This window comes from Bubalus kerabau, chromosome 19 (genome assembly GCF_029407905.1).
Source record: "Bubalus kerabau isolate K-KA32 ecotype Philippines breed swamp buffalo chromosome 19, PCC_UOA_SB_1v2, whole genome shotgun sequence".
In the NCBI taxonomy this organism is placed as follows: domain Eukaryota; kingdom Metazoa; phylum Chordata; class Mammalia; order Artiodactyla; family Bovidae; genus Bubalus; species Bubalus kerabau.
Window position 1 is genome coordinate 56,181,461 of NC_073642.1, and position 18,168 is coordinate 56,199,628.

Here is an 18,168-nt window from a genome sequence, read left to right on the forward strand (position 1 = left end):
GGAGTATCTGCTGAGGGCTTTCGCATGGACAAGGCAAGGGAGGCTCAGAGAAGCCTCTGAAGGCCCCAGTAAGGAGGAGAGCAGCACTAAAACCAAGGCCGGTTGACCCCAAAGCTCTCTTCGGTCCTTTGCAGCCCTCTGCCGTTGGTATCCAAGCAATCAATGCAAGTTAAACTACGCTGGTGGTGCAGAAGGCATTATTCAGGAAGCTGTGCTAATTCACTTGCACATACCTGTATGTGTGTGTGTTTTCTGACAGTGCCCTCAGGAACACGGGTTATCTGTCAGTAGGCTGTGCTGGTGGACGGAACCGTGGAGCTGGGAGGGTGGCCAGGTTTCTGAGTGCCAGAATGTTCTCAACGTTAACTGAAGTTTCGGCATATAATCCTATGCAAGAGCATCTCTTCACCAAGGGGCCACGAGAAAGGTAATTCTGTCTTCTTTGGTTTCTGTTCTGTTCTTTCTTATTGGAAGCCTACACTGCCCCTCACTTTTTAGGAACGAGAGGTCAATGTTAAGAGTCAGTTTTACTGGGGTCTCTCTGGTGGTGGAGAGAAAGAGGCACAGATCTGGAGGACTGAGGCAGAGACCAGAAGCATCAGAGCTGGAATGAGATGACATGCGGGGGGATCCAGCCACAGACAGGCAGGGAGAGAGGGCCACGGTCTCCACCGATCTCCTCAGTGTCCACGGCTGCCCGAGCTCATCTCCCAAGTGCCAGACGCATGTGAGTAATTACAGAGAGTTTCTCTGGGCAGAGCCTCCCGGGCTGGTCCCCGTCCCGCCCTCACAGGCGCATAATGGAATTAAGTGCGACTCCACTGCAGCTCTACAGTCAATAAAACCCACTCCTGGACAGAAACTAGATTACGGGTCACGGAAGGGTGGGCCCTGCGCTGAGCTGCCTCTGATCATTCCCTGGGAGGGGCAGGGCTCCCACCTTCCACCTCTCCTCAATTCCACCAAATTACCCACGGCTCCCAAAGTGGGGCCCTGGTTTCAGATTTGTTATCTAGACGGACTGTGCCTGTATGCTTCAGCTCTGATGTGGCACAAGATTCCGCAGCATGGAATCCAGAGGAGTTTTCACAATGAGATGTTTTCTCTGCCCTCTGTCACTAATGAAGCCAATCATCCCAATATTGAAGGGGTGGGGGGTGCAGGCATGAGGTCCCTCCCTGCCTGTCATCCTCTGGTGGGCGGGGGGCAAGATCGGTGCGGTCTCCAGCCACAGGGGGGCCTTACCTTACACGGGTGGGGGTCCACTCCGTACGTCTCCAATGTCTGAGCTTTCCTTAAAAAGTTCAGCTCTGACGTTGCTGGTGTTTGACCACTGGAATAAAGAAAATGAAGCGATTCAGGATTTCCTGCTCCTATAGGTTCCCCTGAGATGAACTCAATTAAGAAGTGCCTAGGGTCTCTCACGCTCCTATTTTTTCATGGGGTGTGCTCCCGGCTCTGTCCTAGGACCGACTTCACAGACCCTTTTCCAGGGTCAAACCCTCAGATGTCTTCAGAGTGAGGCAGGCTGTGTGATGAATGACATGGGCTGAGTGTAACACCATAGGGAGTGGTGGGGACTGTGGCTAACTGGGAATGCCGCCCCATCTATAGAGGGAAGCTGCTCTCCAGCTCCAAGATGGTAGTGTTGGAAAGCACGGCCCAGCATTGCTGGGTGCGATTTTTAAAGAGAATTCAGACATACTGATTTTTATGTGGCATTTCCCAGTTTTAAATACAATGGGGGGCAGGAAAAAATACATCTACAGGCTGGCTGCAGGCCATCTGATCTGGACTGAGACACCAAGACAGGACCTGTGTATCTTGTTGCCTAACCCTCTTCCTTTACAAAAAGGGAACATGGGACTGGGGAATAGAGACGCAGTGACAGACGCTGCTGAGCTCCCCAGACTCCACAATAGCTCTCTGTCTGCCCGCAACGTGATGACTATGAAGAGGAAACAAACAGAAAAAGGAAGAAACCAGTGCTGGAACCAAGCCCTCTGAAGAAGGAGCCTTGAGCATCGTCCCCCTCCTGCTGGCTCCTCAGCAGAGGTGTGGACAAGCTCCGAACAGGACCGGGGCAGGCAGGGTCACATGGGGTCTCAGTGTCCAGCACCCTGGCAAGCTGACGTCCTTCCACTGATGTGGGGTGGGCTTCAGGGTCAGGAGGGGGCGGGCAGTTTGTGCAGTCAACAACTCCCACGGCTGCTGGAGAGGACTGGAACTCTCTAAGTTCATCATCTGCCTTAAGTCCTATGGCAGGGCAGGAAGACAAGCCCACCCAAGGAGGAACAGCCCTGGATTCCCGCTCCTGTCTTTCTGGAGAGGCAGCAATCCATCAACACCTCAGCAGCCTTTGGGCGGCCAGGTGTGAAACATACCATAGAATTTAATGCACAGCCGGGGCTCTCAAGGATCTCAGAGTCCGGGAGAGGAAATGCAGACCAGTTCTACGTGATGAAGATGAGGCTGAGCCTGTGTGAGCAGTGAGGGTTCTGTGGAATGCAGATGCGTACCTCCACCAGCGCACCAGAGACACGGGGAAGGTGTTGGGAAAACGCTGGCACAGCAGGCAGAAAGCCAGGCCCCAGATGCCATTGAGCACCGATACCCCTTCCAGGGAGGCTCTGTTCCCTGTCTGGAGGCTGCAGGGCTCCGTGGGCTCCATTCACCCCTGGAGTCAGCCCAACCCTCTGGGGTCCTCCAAGTGGGCATCATTTCCTGGGGGATCCCCCTGACTTCTGTTAGGTTTCTGGAGGACTGTCTCCACTGCTCTGACGTCTCTTAAAATCTTCCTGGCAGAGACTCCGGGCAGCCCCAGCACACCCTGGGGTCTCTCCTTTGAATGAGCCATGAGCCCTCATCATCTGTGTCTATTCTGACTTTTACCACAAGGGGCCGCTATTCGCTAAGAGTGATGGGAGGAGCCGTGGGAGGGGCTGGGATTCCACCTCTAATGGGGGTCTTCATTCCTCTAGGCGGGGTGGGGTCCAATATGGCCACACACAGCGGGCAGGAGGTCTGTTTATAAAAGTAAGGAGGCTTTGGGGACATATTTCTTGGTAAAATTTTTGAGTGAAGGTGAAGGATTTTTTGGGGGGGGGCGGGGAGCCATCTAACACTGGCAGTAATTCTGCAAGGCAGTCGTGGTTATCAGCTTACTTGGTAGATGAGAAAACCAATCCTAAATGGCTTAGTAATGTCACACGCTTGGAGAAGGCAATGGCACCCCACTCCAGTGTTCTTGCCTGGAAAATCCCATGGACGGAGGAGCCTGATAGGCTGCAGTCCATGAGGTCGCTAAGAGTCGGACACGACTGAGCGACTTCATCAGTTAGGAATTAGTTTAAGCTTAGTATTATCATTAGGAATATTTTTCTCCCCCTCCCCTTGAGCACTGTCCTTCCCCAGAAAGGTAGTTACAAAATATGTTAAAAGAGTAAAAAAAATTGTACTGTATTAATGTGCTGTATTGTATGTAAATTTTTTCTTCACAGTTTAGCAGTTGAGCGTCTGCTGCAGCATGCCATACAAAGTAGAGTCTAAATACCCCTTTGTTTTGTTTTTTTTTTTTTAAATAAAAACCTTGTAGAAAATCCTATTTCATATGGGTGAAAGGATGCATTAATACTATTTTTATGGACTTGGGTATATTCTGGGTGAACTAGGACAATCTGAGGAGGACAGTTACCTCCTGCTTCTGGCTGCTTCTCCCCTTCTTCCCTGGGTACAGCCGTGTGGGGTTGAGGGAGGCAGTGTTAAAGTCACAACCCCCGAACCAGGAATCTCCCGGCACCCAGAGCATCTGGCCCTGCTCAGTCCTATCTGCTGACCCAGAAGTCACAGACCAGGGGTGGAGGTGTGCCCATTTTCTTAACCTTCCTCTCTTCTCTCTGTTCTCTTTAGCTATTTCTTTTATTTTTCCCTTTTCCCCAGTTCATGCTTCTGCTCCACACCCCGCTACTGCCCTCCCCCGACCTCCCCCTCACTCCACCACCCTGGTCTCTCTCTCCATTTATCTTAGTGAAGCAAATACCTTTCAGAGGCAAATCCTTCACCGTTTTCCTTATAATATAGCATCTCTCTTGCCTTTAAGCCTCAGCCTACACCACTGTTCTTAGAGAGGGAGCCTTAGGGTTGTACCCACAGTGGATCACCGAGAATGGAACATCGTCACATCCTGGAGTGAGGAGGGCTAGGTCTACCGGAGCAGACAGTGGCCTGGCCTGAATCGAGGGACACGCACCTGAGCTCTGTCTTGTGAATCTCAGCAATCTTCCTTTCCAGCTTCTCTGAATGTTTAGGGAAAAACTGGAACTTGGAGCTGTAGCCTTCGGGGTGTTTTCCTGGGTCATAATCCCCGATCTCCGCTTGCAAAAGGAAAGCAGAGGAAAACAATAGGAGACAGGACAGGTAAATCGTCACTGGCAGCACAACAGGAGACTAACAGGCAGAGCAAAAGGCAAAGTCTGCACCAGATTTGCCAAGAACAGTGGATCCTGAGCACGACTGTGGGTGGCGCGGAGGGCAGGTCCTCAGGAGCAGGCCCAGCTTTGTTTTCCCTCCTGTGTCCATTGACTGGGTTGGTTTCAAGGCCATGTGGAGACAGGGGAGCTGAGCCCGTGTCCTGAGGCCACCACATGTAAAAGTGGTGTGAAAGCTCAGAGCCCTGCACCACGCCCACATTCACTCAGCCACGAGGAGAGCGCCTGGGGGCCAAGCTCTTTGTGGCAGCGAAGAAAACTGAGCTGGATCAGGAGATCAGAACCTTCTGGGCCTGTGGCCACATACAAAGTCTAAATCTCGTTTTGAAGATTTTAGCAGGGACACAGCCAAATGATGACTGAGTCATGACCCAAACTCAGAACTCAACTCTTGGTCCAAATCAGATCAAGTGAATATATTTGAGTAACTATTCACTGAGGGCTGAGCAGGTGCCAGGCCCCTTGGAGAAGCCTGCAGAGCAGGAAGACTGGCTGTAACCAGAGAGTGCCACGGAGTTCAGGAGCATCGGGTCCCAAGGCTGACTTCTCAGTTCCCTGTGGGGGTGGGGCTGGGCTTTCTCCCCCTGAAAATTTACAGAGTCCATCCCCTAACTGCTGAGACCTCAGATCAGTGAACTTCGGGGGGTCACTGGGCCCACCCTACTCCTCACAGTGTGTCTCCAGGTCAGAACCCAGCCTTCTCCACACGGAGCATCCCGCAGGGAAAGCTGCGTGTGCGTGAGGAGGAAGGGTGTTGGGCAGTTCAGCTGCTGTGCGCTTGTCTTTTCTCCTTCCCTAGTGAGAACCACAGCCAGTGCGGGTGAGAAGTCTTGAGTGAGGAGTAAATATTAAGGAAAAAAATGTGCCCTTTTTTCACAACTGAGTATTGTTCTGTGGCACTAGTCTCCTGATAGTATCTTCCAAATTACTTGGGAATTTCTATCATTTAGAAAGAGACTAAAGGTTTCCTGGGGCTTAATGTCTGAAATGACCTTGAGCCATGGGGTCATTTATTATAATTTTACTTAGAAAGCTCCCAGTGGGAAACATCAATGTTGGATATCAGTGACTTCTTTAAAACAAACAAAAAAATTTCAATATGGCTGTCAGGGTAAAACTAAAGAAAAGACTAGAGTTTAAAATTTCACTTAGATGGGACCAGGTTTTCCTTTAAAAATGAAAGGGATCTCCTTGGGTCCCTTAAAGTTGGCAAGCACCTTCTAGACTTCCTACTTGGGTGGTTTTTTAAAACAGGAGTCTCAGAAGTCAAAGTTGCAATAAAATGACTTTTACATTCATAACGCAGCTGTGACATTTTTCTTGCCGGAAGAACTTTAGTTTCTTATTGGCAAGCATTTTTTTTTTTTTAGGTTCTATTCACAAAGTAGCTTCCTGGAGTTCACAGATTTCCGATTACGAGTTCAGTTTCTTTGGGAGAAACTTCACAATTTTAGCGCTATAGTCCAAAATAACCCAGTGACAGTTTCAGGCTGAAGGACTAAGAGAAGTCCAGGAAGTGGCACTTAGGAGTCTCCTGCATCTCATGAAAGGAGAAGGGATGATGTATGAAGAGTGCATAGCTTTCCCTCTGTTTTGCAAAAAAAAAAAAAAAAAAAAAAAGCCAGTCTGGGTATTGGCTGGGTACAGCCCCAACTCTTATTTGTGTGTAGAAAATGGGTTTGTAACTTGGAAACATTTTCAACTTTGAGCAATCTGAATGGGAAAGTCTCTGAAACCGACACCAGAATCCCAAGGCACTTCACATCTTTGAGATTTGCACAAAAGGACAGGGAAAAAACAGAACAGATTCGGATTACTCTCCAGAGGCTTAGTAACTTTATCAACCAAGGGTGCAGGGAAACGCTCCCTCCCCCCCGCACAAACAGAGTCTGAATGACTTGAAGAGGCTTCCAGAAAGACCTGAACTATGGACAACTTGAGGCTGAGTGGTCAGAGCTTCTTGGATCAAGGGAGTCCAGGCAAAGCCCTTTAACTTGGACTCTGTTTCAAGTTAGATACTGTTTGTATCCAAGAAGTAGTCATCTGTGGTAACTGAAATAATGTAATCAGTACTTAGCATGAAAAGCAAATTTATCCTGTCAAAAGTCATTACCTTGAAGGATATAAGCGGCTAACAAGGCTGCATCTGATGTTTTACAGAGGAGGCGGCCATGGTAGAGATCCCTTTTGATCTGCAGAAAGACTAAATACCTGGAGAGAAAACAGAGAATGAACTATAAAGGATTTCTTTGATTGCTTTAAAGACATAAATATGTAATATCAGCCTATCAAAATCTCTGTCAGGACACTTTTACTACCTCAAAACAAAAATCTCAACAAATACATTTTTCATATCCCTGAGGACTAGACTCTTTCAAGCACTTTGCCCTGAACTGATTTTGAGGTTCAATTCCAAACAACCTTTCAGTTTCCTACTGCAGCTCAAAACAGAAATGGTATCTCCTGGTTAAAAGCACTGTGCCCAGTGTTGGGTTCTGGAAGGAGCCAACTCCAGTCTCTCAGCACCGACAAAGCAACCTGTATCATAAGAGAAGGGCTGACAGAGCCGCTCTCTTCCTTGGACTCTCGCTGATGTCTCTTAAGAAGCAGGGGGCTTCCCTGGTGATTCAGTGGCTAAGACTTGGCACTCCTCATGTAGGAGGCCCGGGTTTGATCCCTGGTCGGGCACTAGATCCCATGTGCCGCAAGTAAAGATCCCGTACGTCATAACAAACGTTGAAGATCCTGCGTGCTGCAACTAAGACCCAGTGCAGGTAGGTACACAGGTAAGTAAGTAACCAATAAACAAGCAGAAATGTGGGGAAGGAACGAGCCCATGGGAGGGATCTGCCTCTGCTTGCCAGTGGACCTGTCCTTATGTGGAACAGCCCTCGTTATTGGCAGAGGTCAACCAGATCTCTCAGAATTTGAATAAGGTGTAAGAAGAGGCACCGGTGAGGGATGGACAGAAACTTGTGACTAGCATTTCTTCAACCACAGGGAGCTCTCACCTCAGGTGGAAGTAGGCTGACTCTCAAGAGCAACTCATAGCAGCTGATGCATATTGAGCACTTACCATCTGCCAGTCCGGGGATTATACACTTTACTGCAGCCTCTCAGATAATTTGCACATACCACTCTGAGAACAGATACTGTTATTGTCCCCTTTTTATAAGCTAAACTGAGGCTTCAGTGATTTTCTCACGGGCACATAACTGGAAGATGGCAGAGCCAGGATTCAAGTTCAAGACGGAGGTCGGCTCTTCATCACTGTGTTATTCCTCCCTCTCGGCGCTGTGCTATGGCTGCTTCGTATTCTCACAAGTAGCTGGGTGGACCCTGTGACCACAGAATTGTTGACGCTCCATTTTGAAAGATCTTTGCAAGGAGTGGAGTCTCTGATGTACATTACATCACAGATCCCCTGGGAAGAGCAGAAGCCAGGGGTATCAAGCCCTTAAGTGAGTCATCCACCACAGCAATTCTTTGGCCAGGGGGCATCTGTGGTGGTTTAAAAACATGTCCACAGGGAATTCCCTGGTGGTCCAGTGGTTAGGACTCCATGCTTTTACTGCTAAGGGTGCGGGTTCAATCCCCGATTGGGAAACTAAGATCCCACAAGCCATGTGGTGAGGCAAAGAACAAACAAAAAAAAGTTGAGAAATTCCCTGATAATCCACAATTCCAGAGGTAGAGCTTAATTTACTCCAACTGAGTGTGGGTCGGACTTGGTGGCTTGCTTCAAACAAGCAGAATAAAGCAGAAGTGATAATGTCTGACATCTGAGACCAGGTCATAACATCCCTACAGCTTTCTCCTCATTCCCTCTCTCTCTTGGATCACTCATTCTGCTCGAGGACACTTAAGCAGTCCTACAGAAAGGTCCATGTGGTGAGGAACTGATGCCTTCTGCCAAAAGCTAAAAGTGAACTGAAGCTTTCTGCCAATGGCCATGTGAGTACACCATGGTGGAAGTGAATCAGTTAAGACTTCAGATGACCACAGGCCCAGCCCACCTCTTGGCTTCAACCCCAAGAGAGACCCTGAGCTGGAGCCACCTAGCTAAACTGCTCCTGAATTCCTGACCCACAGAAACTCAGAGATGAGAAATCCTTGTGATTTTAAGCTAAGTTTTGTAGCATTTTATTAAACAGTCATAGGTAACTACAGCATCCCTACAGAAGTAACGGGAATATAGTGAAAAGGAAAGTGAAAGTCACTTAGTCTTGTCCGACCCTTTGCGACCCCACGGACTATCCAGTCCATGGAATTCTCCAGGCCAGAATACTGGAGTGGGTAGCCCTTCCCTTCTCCAGGGGATCTTTCCAACCCAGGGACCAGCTGAGCCACAAGGGAAGTCCTGGGAATATAGTAAAATTCCCTTAAATTCCATGAGCTTGAACCAAAAAGAAATCCGGCTCTTCCTGGACAACTCGAGGCTTGCATCTGCTTCTGTTTTCAGTCTGAAGAATAACACCGAGGAGTCCATGCCCACTGGATCATGTGAAAATGCTCAAAAGCAAGCAGACCAGTGACAGCACAACTTCTAGGGTGAGGAGGGTCACCAGCAGGTGACTCAGAGCCCGGGGCTTGTGATTCAAGTAATTAAATGCAAACGGAGTAATCGTCATTCTCTTCTAAGCCCTGCTACCCAAAGTGTAGCCCACCTTACAGAGGTATCAGCAGCAGGTGGGAGCTTGTTGGAAATGGAGAATCAAGCCCATGTGAGACCTAATGAATCACTGTAACAAGATCCGCAGGTGATCTGGACATATATTAAAATCTATGAAGCACTGTCCCTAAGAAATTCTAAAGCATCCTTCTAACCACATTAGGGTGGACAACCCCCCTCAAACCAAAGGGAAGACGACTGCTGTAGTGTGGAAGTTAGTAAGAATTCCCCTCCTTTTCCCACCTACCATACTCCCAATCGACCCAATATTTGCCAAGGAAAACCGAAGGAAAATTACATTATGCGGTGAATAGTAATTTTTTAAACTGTAGCATTTTAAACTGTAAATTTTTTAAACTGTTTAAATTTTTAAAATTTAAACCAGCAAATCAACCCTGAATATTCATTGGAAAGAGTGATGCTGAAGCTCCAACACTTTGGCCACCTTATGTAAAGAGCCGACTCACTGGAAAAGACCTTGATGCTGGGAAAGATTGAGGGCAGGAGGAGAAGGGGGCGATGGAGGATGAGATGGTTGGATGGCATCACTGACTCAATGGATGTGAGTATGAGCAAACTCCGGGAGATACTGAAGGACCAGGAAGCCTGGCATGCTCCAGTCCACAGGGTCGCAGAGTCAGACACGAGTGAGCAAGTGAACCACCACCACCAAATCCAGTTTGTCTACACCCTGCTTCCCATGGTGGAATGTCACAAGATGTGTGGAAGGGAGGGGCTGAGCCCTTCTCTTCCTCTCACCCCTCCAGCCCCACCTGCCCCAGGCTTTGGGAAGGCGTGATAGCAAGCCTTTGGCCTCCTGCTCATGGATCACTTCCTGGACCTGAGTTCACGCATCACTCCGCCCACAGCCCTCTGCTTGTCTGGGTCAAACATTCAGGGACAGCACATACTGGACTGAAGGAGAGAGGTTTCAGAGGCCCCGGGCAGCGATCCTCAATGTGGTGGTGAGGAGAACATCCCCCGGGGCGGTGGGGAGCATGTGAGAGTCTGCGTATGAGTGGTCCTGGGTTTGAAAAGGCTTCTCTGGAGCTTCTGATTTGCTCCCCAAGGGGGACATAACCCTCCTCACAGCGAGAACCACGATTGATGCACGACAGGGACCTCGGGTGAGCTGGAGCGGAAACATGGCTTTCCACTGCTGGGCGGGCTTCCTTCAGCCTTCTGAAGGTAGAAGAGCTACAGGGAGCTCAAGGGGAAGGCTGTGGGAATACGGTCCGGTGACGGGGTCATCACAAGACAGGAGGGGCAAGGGAGGGGCAAGTCAGCATCCTAAAGCAGCACACCACAGTCTTCAGAGGACAAGAGACAAGCTCGTGAAAGAACCATATGATGGCTCCACGGAACGGAGTTCCACAGGGGTCCCCCCCCCTTCCTTTTCTGCCCCAGCGGCTTCCATCAAGCTTTGTGTTTTGTTCATTTGAGCAGGTAACCAGTGACTCAGTGTTGTCGGTCATGAAATCCATCTCACATGACTCACAGCATCCTTACACCTATCCCCAAGATGCCGTGACATGTTCTCCCCTGCCACACAAGGGCCTAAGGAAGCCTGTCTCATTGCCGGGGGCACTGTCACCAGGGCCGCTGGGCTGCCAGGCAAAGGGTCAGCCTGCTGGGCTGCCCAGACCAGCTGTCCATGACGAGCAGGCAGGTTGGGGTACCCAGGCTCAGAGCCTCATAGGAGGAGTCACACAGCCTAATTCCCACATTGTATAGCTGAGGAAACAGAACCTTTTCCTACCTGATACTTTTTCTACCCCTGTGGTAATTCAGTGAGCTATAGTTAGGGAGAGAAAGGTCCTAAATGAAGTCAGGGGAACTCCTTGTCATCAGAGAAAAATTCTCACTGGAAAAAAGAGAAATCAGCTTTAGATCAGATTTAAGACAGAAAGGCTTGCTCTTTAGCACACCTTTTTGGTTGAACTCTGCCTCTCTCCTTTTTTGCTTCAAAGAGGCTTTACCTCATGTCCAGTTTTGTTTAGATGCCAGGCTGTCCTAAACTGATGGAGGACCATGCAAAGGCAGAACGTGTGAGAGCCTAAAAGATGACGGAGGAAAACCCGAGCGTTTCTGGAACACGCACATCCAAGGTACTGGCATTGGCGTTGTGATTTCTGACATCAGAGGGTAGGGATGAATCCAGAGATACTCCCCCAATTAGAGGTTCTGAACTCTGGAAAGCACTGGTGGCCCCTGAAGAGTTTCTTCCAGAAGACCCTTTGGCCCTGTCTTCCTCTCTGCCCCTGGCTTCCTCTATTTTCTGCCCTTCTTTTCCCTGACTATGATCAAGTTTAGTATATCTTCCACCCCAATACTAGATTGTGGGCTCCTTGGAATTAGAGATTCATGTTTCATTACCTTTAATATTCTTCTAGAGAGCCTATGACTTCCCTGGTGGCTCAGACTGTAAGGCGTCTGCCTGCAATGTGGAGACCTGGGTTCGCTCCTTGGGCTGGGAAGATCCCCTGGAGAAGGAAATGGCAACCCACTCCAGTATTCTTGCCTGGAAAATCCCATGGATAGAGGAGCCTGGTGGACCACAGTCCACGGGGTCACAAAGGGTCGGACACGACTGAGCGACTTCACTTTCACTTTTGGAGAGCTTATACATCCTGTGCCTCTTCCCTCCCTCCCTCCCACCCACCCATCCAGTTCCGAGCACATGCGTGTGCCAGGCACTGCCACAGCGGCTAGGAATACAGCAGAGAACCAGAGTCCTCCTTCTATGGAGCTGACATTCCAGTGATTTACTCAGGTTTTCCTCTGTCATCTTTTAGATAGGCTGTGTGCCGTTTAACATGCACTCTTTCATTTCATCCTCACAGCAACTCAATAAGGTGATTACTGTTTTAATCCCTGTCTCATACAGGAGGAGAAGGAATGATCAGAGGCAGCGTTGCTTGCTTTGTCACATATCCAGCTAAAGAACGATCTGGGATTTGAACTTGGGTCTTCTTGATTCCTTCGCTCAGGGCTGGCAAACCAAGCCTGCCACCAGAGTCCCCAGTGAGATAAAATAACCTTTGATTGGAACACAGCCATGCTCATCATGTATGTGTTGCCTACAGCTGGTTTTGCATCACAATGGCAGAACAGAGTAGTTGTGACCGTGACCATATGGCACACAAAGCCTAAAATACTTCTGGCCTTTTCCGGAAAAAGTTTGCCAACCCATCTTAGCCTAAGCTAAGCTCAAGTGATATTCACCATTGGAATAAATTACCTATACGCTTTATTAACATTTTTAAAAAATGGCCTAAAAAAATCTATGAACATTTTTTGAGCACCTGTTCAAACATGTGTCGGGCCGTTTGCTTCCTGGGAAGGTGGGGCCCCATTTGCACTCAATCGCCTTCTATCACTTGATCTTTCAACCAGTTCGAACACCTGCAGCCGTTGTTAAAAGCTAAATCTGGTGCCTAAATCCCCATTTTCTCTGCCTTGTCTCTAGCTCAGACAAGAAAATCTATTTATTACTTTAAAAAATGACAAAAGAGATTAATCAGGATTTGGCAACTAAATTTATCATCTGGGAAGAATCCAAGAGATAAATTGAAGCACAGTTCTTTACTCCCTACTTCATCCCTCCTCTCAGCCTGGCTTTATGGGGACAGCCGAGACGGCGGTGAAATTTAGGACCAATAATGCCCGGAAAAAAAACACACTGACGGCTAAATTAGTCTGGCAGGAAGGTGGGTTGCAGGGCTCTAAGCCAGGAGTGAACTGTGGGCATTGAGTGAGGCGAGGGCAGGCACCCACTTAGGTGCAGCTGAGCCCAGGCCTCCACAGAACACCCCAGGGAGCGGGGACACAGACTCCAAAGCAGACCCAGGCGCCCTGAGAGCCACACTCCTGGCAACGCCTGGAAAAAATGTGCCCGAGGGAAGGAGGGCTGCTGAGGCGGAGAGCAGGGGGAAAACAGTAGAGCAGCGGTCCCCAGCCTTTTGGCAGCAGGAACTGGTTTCATGAAAGACAGTTTTTCCATAGACCAGGGAGGGTGGGGGGTGATGGTTTCTGGATGATTCAAGCGATCACCTTTCTTACTTTACTTCTGTTATTATTACCTGAGCTCCACCTCAGATCATAAGGCATCAGATCCTGGAGTCTGGGGGCCCCTGTGGAGGACGGTGGGCATGGATGTGTGTGGAGAGGGGTGGAGTTCACACTCTTGCCAGTGTCTTTAAAGTCTGCTGACTTGGAGAGAAGCCTGACCCTGGCTTTCTCAGGCCTCAGCTGCTTAAGTGTCAGGACACTAGCTGGGACAGAAGAGGAGTGGGGATTATCACAGCAACAAGGGGGCAAAGCCAGAACCAGGTGGACTTGTGCCCTCTGCAGAGCCGCTAGGGTCCACAGGCCATGTGACTGACCTGGCAATGAACAGTGCGCCTCAGCTCAATGCCAGGCTCCCTGGGGGTGCATTAGAAGTACAAGACCCCGTGTAGTGGTTAATCCTCCCGACAAAGCTGTGGGGACTATTACCATCCTCATTTTATAAATAAGGAACCTGAAGGTCAGAGAAGTCAAGGATTTTATGCTCAAGGCCACACAGAAGTAACAGAACAGGATCTGAGCCCCCAGGTCTCTGCTGCCTTTAGTTGGGGGGCACATTAGTATTATGCAGTGACATTTGCTTTAGAAGAGTCTATGGTTAAGACCTCCTAACGGCTGAGAGAACCGTGTACTTTCGTCCTTCAATCAAATCAGAAGGCCGTGTGTCTGCCGTGCTCTCGCGGGCAGCCCTCTGGGTTAGACCAATCCTTCTCATCCTCTCTGTTAATCCAGGGAGGTGTGGACAAGGTGATCCTAACACTGGGTGTTAGAAGGCGGGGAGTCAGGCTCTCAACAAAGATGTGTTAAATGTTTCTGCCACGAGGACAGGAGCCTGGTCTTCAGGGTGGACCCTGGCCTCCTCACCTCTTTCCAGAGGGAAGGGGGAGGGAGGGAGGGAGAGGCAAGGAGGAGGGGGAGAAGGGGGGAGAGGCAAAGAGGAGGGGGAGGGGGGAGAGGCAAGGGGGAGGGGGAGAAGGTGGGGGAGAGGCAAGGGGGAGAAGGGGGAGGGAGGGGGGAGAGGCACGGGGGAGGGGCAGGGCTAGGACAAACACTCTGGAAGTCACGAGCAGAGCGTGCTCAGTCACTTCAGCTGTGTCCGACCCTGTGGACTGCAGCCTGCCAGGCCACTTTGCCCATGGGATTCTTCAGGCAAGAATACTGGAGTGGTTGCCATTCCCTTCTCCAGAGGAATCTTCCCAATCCAGGGATTGAACCTGTGTCTCTTGCATCCCCTGCCTTGGCAGGCAGGTTCTTTACCACTAGTGCCCCCTGAGCAGGGCAGGCCAGTGCTTTGCCCAAACTCTTCTCTGCTTAAGTGGTTAAACATCATGGTTCTCCCCTCACTCTCCTGCCTGAAGCTACAGGTTTGCTCCTGAATTTGGATGAGCTTGGTTTTCAAAAGCCAAGTGGTAGCCACACCCACTTCCGTGTGGCCGAGCGGGGCCAGCACTTTGCAGGCGCCCAGTTCCGGAGCACGAGATTTGGTTCTAACTACACAGGGCACTGTCCTCAGTGCTTCAGGCTGGGCGGGTTCAGGGTTTAGAAACAGGTCTCAAGGCCTTAGAGGACAAGCAGTCTCTGCACTGGCAACAGCCTCGTCCAGTCTTGGCTGTCTCTAAGGTTTTTTGGTTTTGTTTCTCACTGCACTGCTCTGTATGTGGGATCTTAGTTCCCCAACCAGGGACTGAACCCTCGCCTCCTGCAGGGGACCACTTGGGAAGTCCCTGTTGTCTCTAAGACTTTAGGGAAGGGGTTAGAGCTGGCAGAGCCGTCTCCTCCTCGGCTCTAGGACTTCCTGGCATCACATCTTTACCGAGGGCTCCACCCTTCACAGGGAAACGTAAAGGTTTTGCTAATGTCAAAATCAGATCTTTCTAATATAAAAATTAAGAGTCTCAGTTCAGAGACTGCCTGAACCTTTGAGGCAAGACTTTTAGAGTGAATTCGGCTCCCATGTACCAAGCCCTCGAGGAAGCGGTGCCTCTCCTGCTCGCTGAGCCTCTTGTAGCGTGGCGTGGGCACAGAGGCTTTTTCTCATCAAGTGGTGCTGGATGAGACGCGGTTCATGCCATGCAGCTGCCTGCCTTCCCTGCAACATGATCCCCACAATGAAGAGTTTATCACGAGCCTGGGCCATCAGCACCCTGGAGGTCACCCACTTGAATTCAAAATCTTCAGTGTTTCCCGGCTTGTTTTCCAGTTTCCTGCTTTGCCATTTAGGCTGCTGGAGTCTATTTCAAGCTCCCCAATAAGCAGCAACACAGCCCTCTCCCAAAACATCCCCGGTGGCCACATCACTGGTGAAAGAAAAAAGTGCTTTTGAGTAACTACATTACTCCAGCTACCTTTGCAGATGGCCAGATTAAGGTGAAGCATTCACACTTCTTGAAGGAAAGAGCCTCACTTTGTTGCAGTTCTACTGAGGAGATGAGCAAAGAGAGCACACGGAAGTGAAACGCAGAAGTAAGGCTATATTTAGGAAGAATTCTTGCCTTGGCGCTTTCTAAACAGAGGACCTAAGAAGTTACGGCCCCTCTTTCCTATCCTTCCCAACAGGTCTTGGAGGCTGAGGGATGTAATAACCAGCCTTACCTGGTTATTTCTTCTTTCAGGGCCGCAGGGTCTGCAGGGTAAAACTTCACACGGAAACACATGGTGAACGGAGGCTGGGCTGCACAGAAAAAGAGGTGTCCATCAGCAAAGACCCTCCCTGGAAGACGACGGGACTCGCTGCCCCCCTGGACGCACAGGACTCTGAACCATCAGAAGATCCTCTCGTGTTTAGGGCCAACTTCTGCTCAGAACAAAGGAAGGTTCCCAAGACACACTACAATGGGGAGGTTTTCTCCCGCCCTCCCCAGGGGCGAGGCTTCTATTTTTTACATGGACAGTACTTACATCTCAATTGCTTCACCACAGACTTTGTAAACTCCAACCAATGCTGAAACAGAGAACACAGACCAAGAAAACCCTAATGAGAAGCAGTGTCAAATATATCTCGCTGTATTTGATTTAAATAGCTAGACAGATTGTAGCCCAGGGTGAACGCGGCTCAGAAGCCTGTGATATGTACGTCTGGAGAGTAGAGAGTGATAGGATTTTCTGAAATAAGTTCCCCATGGAACCAGCTGTGAAGGGGGGAAGAGTTCCAGCTTCAGATGCCATTTCTGGGGCTCCCTGGCAATGTCGCCTTCCAAGATGGGGCGCCAGAGTTCTGAGCCATGTTTCTGGTGTGCCGATGGGCAGCAGTGAATGCACGGATGTGTGCTGGGGACAGAGCTCCACTTGGCCTGAGTGGCGAATGGCTCCCTCTCATGGGCTGTGCGTGTCTGTGTGATGTGGTGGGGTCGTGAGGACACACAGAGGCTATTGGGAGCAGCTCTTGAAAGCACTGGCAGGTGGAATTTCATAAATGGTGAGAAGGCAGGGATGGCTGGTGTATGTTTCGTTTTTGTTTGAGCAACACATTGCCAGCCCTTGTGTGAGGGAATACATATTCAGACTTCCTTGGCATCCAAGGGATGTTTAAAATGTAAGTCTTGTAAGATACCCAACCACAACTAATGTAGTATCCTGTTTTCCCCGGATTTTCACAGAGGCTGGACACAGTAGCGACACATTCCTACCCCCTGCCCCCCGCCCCCCACGGTACTTCCGTTTGGGTCAGGAAGCAAGGAGACGGTTCTATATCATTTTCCCACTTCTACATGGATAACTTATAAAATGCATTATTGATGTTTGCTGCTTTTGTGCTAATCAGGAAACTTGACAATTTGCAGAGCTAGAATAGCTGATATTTGGGTCTTGATTATCGGGAAGCAGCTTAAAAGCACTGACCATAAGCTCTGGGAGGGCAGGACATTCTGCCTGTTTCCCACTGTGTCACTGGTGACCAGCTCAGCGTTCAATGTTCAGCAGCAAGACGGATGGAGAAGCTAGTCGTCACCTCCCTCTTTTCTGGTGACTTTTGCTCAGTACAGTGGAGCCTCTTGGCAGAGTCCTCTCTCTGGCAGGAGAGCAGCCGGGGCCGTGCAGACACATCCTGGCCTCCCTTGGTTTCCAGCTCTCACCTTCTGGGCTGGGCCGTGGTTCGTGCAGTTAATGGACCCACTAAGAGCCAGTTCTCCCATCAGCGCCACATGGATAATCTGAGCTGACACTCTGCTCTCTTGCTTCCCTCTGATCTGAGTTCCCATGAGGCTGGCAACTCATTATAGCCACTCAATGTGGTTAAGAGGTCCTTCTCACATTACACGGCCCACCGTGGCGTGGCTTCCCAGGGAAGGAAAGGCAAGGGATGAAATTGCATGGAAATGACTGGGGTTCCAAGCCGTGCCTGGGAAGGCGGCAGAGGCTGGCCTGTGCAGAGCACACTGGGACTGTGGACAGTGAGATGAACACAGCACATGTCTGGGGCTCAGAAGACAGAACGCCCTGGGGCACTGGACCCATAGGTTAAAATGAACAAAGGGAGATAGACACTGGGCTGCCCCGGTGGCCCAGATGGTAAAGAATCTCCCTGCGATGCAGGATCCTGGGTTCAATCCCTGTGTCGGGAAAATCCCCTGGAGGAGGGCGTGGCAATCCACTTCAGTCTTCTTGCCTGGAGAATTCCATGGGCAGAGGAGCCTGGGCTACAGTCCATGGGGTCGCAGAGAGTCGGACACGCCTAAGCGACTGACACAACAGCAACCACACAACTAAGTGCAGTGACAGATCCGTTAGCAGCAGAAGGCAGAGAGGCTGAACACAAGAGGCTACTCCTCTTGGCAATAGGTGGAGAGCAGAGTTTGTACTGGAGTGAGACTCCTGAAAGAAGTGAGGCTGGAGGAGACTCAGAGGGGTGGGCAGGCAGTGGAAAGCTTTTTCTGAGAGACTTCAAGGATCTGGCAGAAAAATCTTGACAGCATCCCCCCAAATATGGTGAGGGCCAGGGTGACC

General features: G+C 50.0%; 1 protein-coding gene and 1 long non-coding RNA gene across 8 annotated transcripts in view; one reads left to right on the top strand and one right to left on the bottom strand.

Moving 5' to 3' along the window:
* Nucleotides 1-18,168, bottom strand: part of FRMD5 (FERM domain containing 5) — a 314,910-nt gene that overhangs the window by 22,463 nt on the left and 274,279 nt on the right. For all 3 annotated transcript variants that reach the window (XM_055555427.1, XM_055555426.1, XM_055555424.1), the window contains exons 3-7: nt 16,126-16,168; nt 15,820-15,898; nt 6,601-6,698; nt 4,250-4,373; nt 1,246-1,333 (exon numbers count right to left, since the gene is read on the bottom strand). In XM_055555427.1, coding sequence (XP_055411402.1) covers nt 1,246-1,333; nt 4,250-4,373; nt 6,601-6,698; nt 15,820-15,898; nt 16,126-16,168 — 432 coding nt within the window. The remainder of the gene's footprint in view (nt 1-1,245; nt 1,334-4,249; nt 4,374-6,600; nt 6,699-15,819; nt 15,899-16,125; nt 16,169-18,168) is intronic.
* On the top strand, nt 9,992-16,113 carry LOC129633619 (uncharacterized). 5 transcript variants are annotated; one of them, XR_008705104.1, is made up of 4 exons: nt 9,992-10,124; nt 11,160-11,267; nt 12,047-12,228; nt 15,840-16,113. It is a non-coding gene; the product is annotated as an uncharacterized LOC129633619 (long non-coding RNA). The 5 variants fall into 5 exon arrangements; XR_008705103.1 differs by lacking the exon at nt 9,992-10,124 and adding an exon at nt 10,500-10,605; XR_008705105.1 differs by lacking the exon at nt 9,992-10,124 and adding an exon at nt 10,503-10,605 and having other exon boundaries at nt 11,150-11,267.